Raw genomic sequence first — 1650 nt, forward strand, 5'->3', positions numbered from 1 at the left:
CCCCCCGCTTTTGTTGCAGAGTACAAGACATCATACGCCTTTCGTAGCAACACCCGGCGCCCCTCAACAGGAAGTGTCGCGATGGTCCCTGGCCACATCACGGCATGGCTTAGTGTCTTTACAACGACGCCGGAGCGACACGTGTCGTTGGTTTCATTCGTCTTCCCAAATCCCCAACGACGCAGCTCCGCACCCGTGACATGATACTGCGGCGTGCGGGAAGCCGCAGCGCAGTGATTCAGCCAACCCAGCGAAAAATCCAACAACATCCCCTCAATGCAAGTCAATATTGATGACACCGCCTCCATCCCCCCCTCCGATGCGTCCTCTCGCAATGCCACCATACCCACAAGATGCTGGCGGATTTGTTGAAGAAGTTGAAGTGTAGTGAGGGCAACAGTCCTCACACCGGAGCGACGCAACGTCTCTCGCCATTCCTCAAGAATTACTAGTGCATGTTCATGCAAGCGCGGAATAGCCACAGAAGACCCTTCCATAGGCGTCTGTCGCTGCAGGTCACGGTAAAACACAAGGAGGCGAAGAAAAAAAGTTCGCTGCGGTTCCACCTCGTGCTTCTCCTCAATCATTTCCAAAACGGTGTACAAAACATTGGAAGGTTTACGCTGAAGCAGAAGTTTCGCCGCAAGTAATTGCACCGCAGAGGAAGCCATAACCCGCCGGCGCAGGCCCACAAAACTCAAAAATCGTGTGAAATCGTCCAGCGCGTCATTCTCGGCTAAAAGAATGGCAATGATATTTGCCGGAGCATCCTCACGATGAACTCTGGGTGCCGTCAACTGGTTGTAAAGGAGCAACGCCACATTTCCATCCCGTGCCGCACTGGCCACTTGTAGCAGCGCCTCTGTGACTTCGGGCGCAAGAAAGACATCCGCCTGTGAGTTTTGTTGTATGGCGCAAAAAAATGACTGGCTTGCACTCATCCTCGCCTGTGGATCAAGTGTGACACGCGACAATGCACGAAGAACGGCACAAAGGTTCTCCTGTGAGATTTTCCGTGTAGCAGGCAAGTACCCCACATCTGTATTGGAAAAAAGCTCGACTACGGCGTCCCGCACATAGATGAAATGCGCAACGTCCATGCCCACACAATTCGCGAGAGCGGTAAGGAGGCGCAGTCTCTCAGCAATCTCCATGGCAGTCGCCTCATGCCTGTCGCTTTTAATTTCGTGGTGGGCACTGCTGGAATCCGTAGCAGTGAAAGCGGGGTGTTTTGACCATGGCATCATGGCAATGAGCTTTTCGTACAGAGTGCACCCTGCCGTGAAGTCATAGCTTGAACAAAAGGCGGAAATGGCCGTACAGACGTCACGGGTCAGGTCCGCACGAACCCTTTCAATTTCTTCCTCACAACCAAGACGTTGTGTAATTTCGTAAACGGTAAAAAGCGTTTCGATAGCATCAATGGCCACTCTGCCATCCTGCAGGGCAACAGCGAGTTCAATTCGTCCACGAAGCTCATCCATGTATTCTCTCTGTAAGTTCAATGCAAGTTGAATTCCCCCATTCTCTTTTAACTTATTGTATTGCATGTCTACAAATTCTTTACGGCGCTTTGGGAGCCTCGTAAGGATCTCATATCCCCGACGTATCTCCTCAAGAGGGACCATTCTAAGCGTGCCAACTTCCCCC

General features: G+C 52.0%; 1 protein-coding gene across 1 annotated transcript, besides 1 other annotated feature; it reads right to left on the bottom strand.

Moving 5' to 3' along the window:
* On the bottom strand, positions 1–1650 carry Tc00.1047053448387.9 (hypothetical protein, conserved; the record flags this gene model as incomplete). The annotated part of the gene is made up of 1 exon (XM_797331.1): positions 1–1650. A coding segment is annotated over one exon (1650 nt), but the record flags the coding sequence as incomplete, so codon positions are not given.
* Positions 1–1650: a sequence feature (heterozygous, Esmeraldo-like haplotype).

This window comes from Trypanosoma cruzi, genomic scaffold (assembly GCF_000209065.1).
Source record: "Trypanosoma cruzi strain CL Brener 1047053516599 genomic scaffold, whole genome shotgun sequence".
NCBI lineage: Eukaryota > Euglenozoa > Kinetoplastea > Trypanosomatida > Trypanosomatidae > Trypanosoma > Trypanosoma cruzi.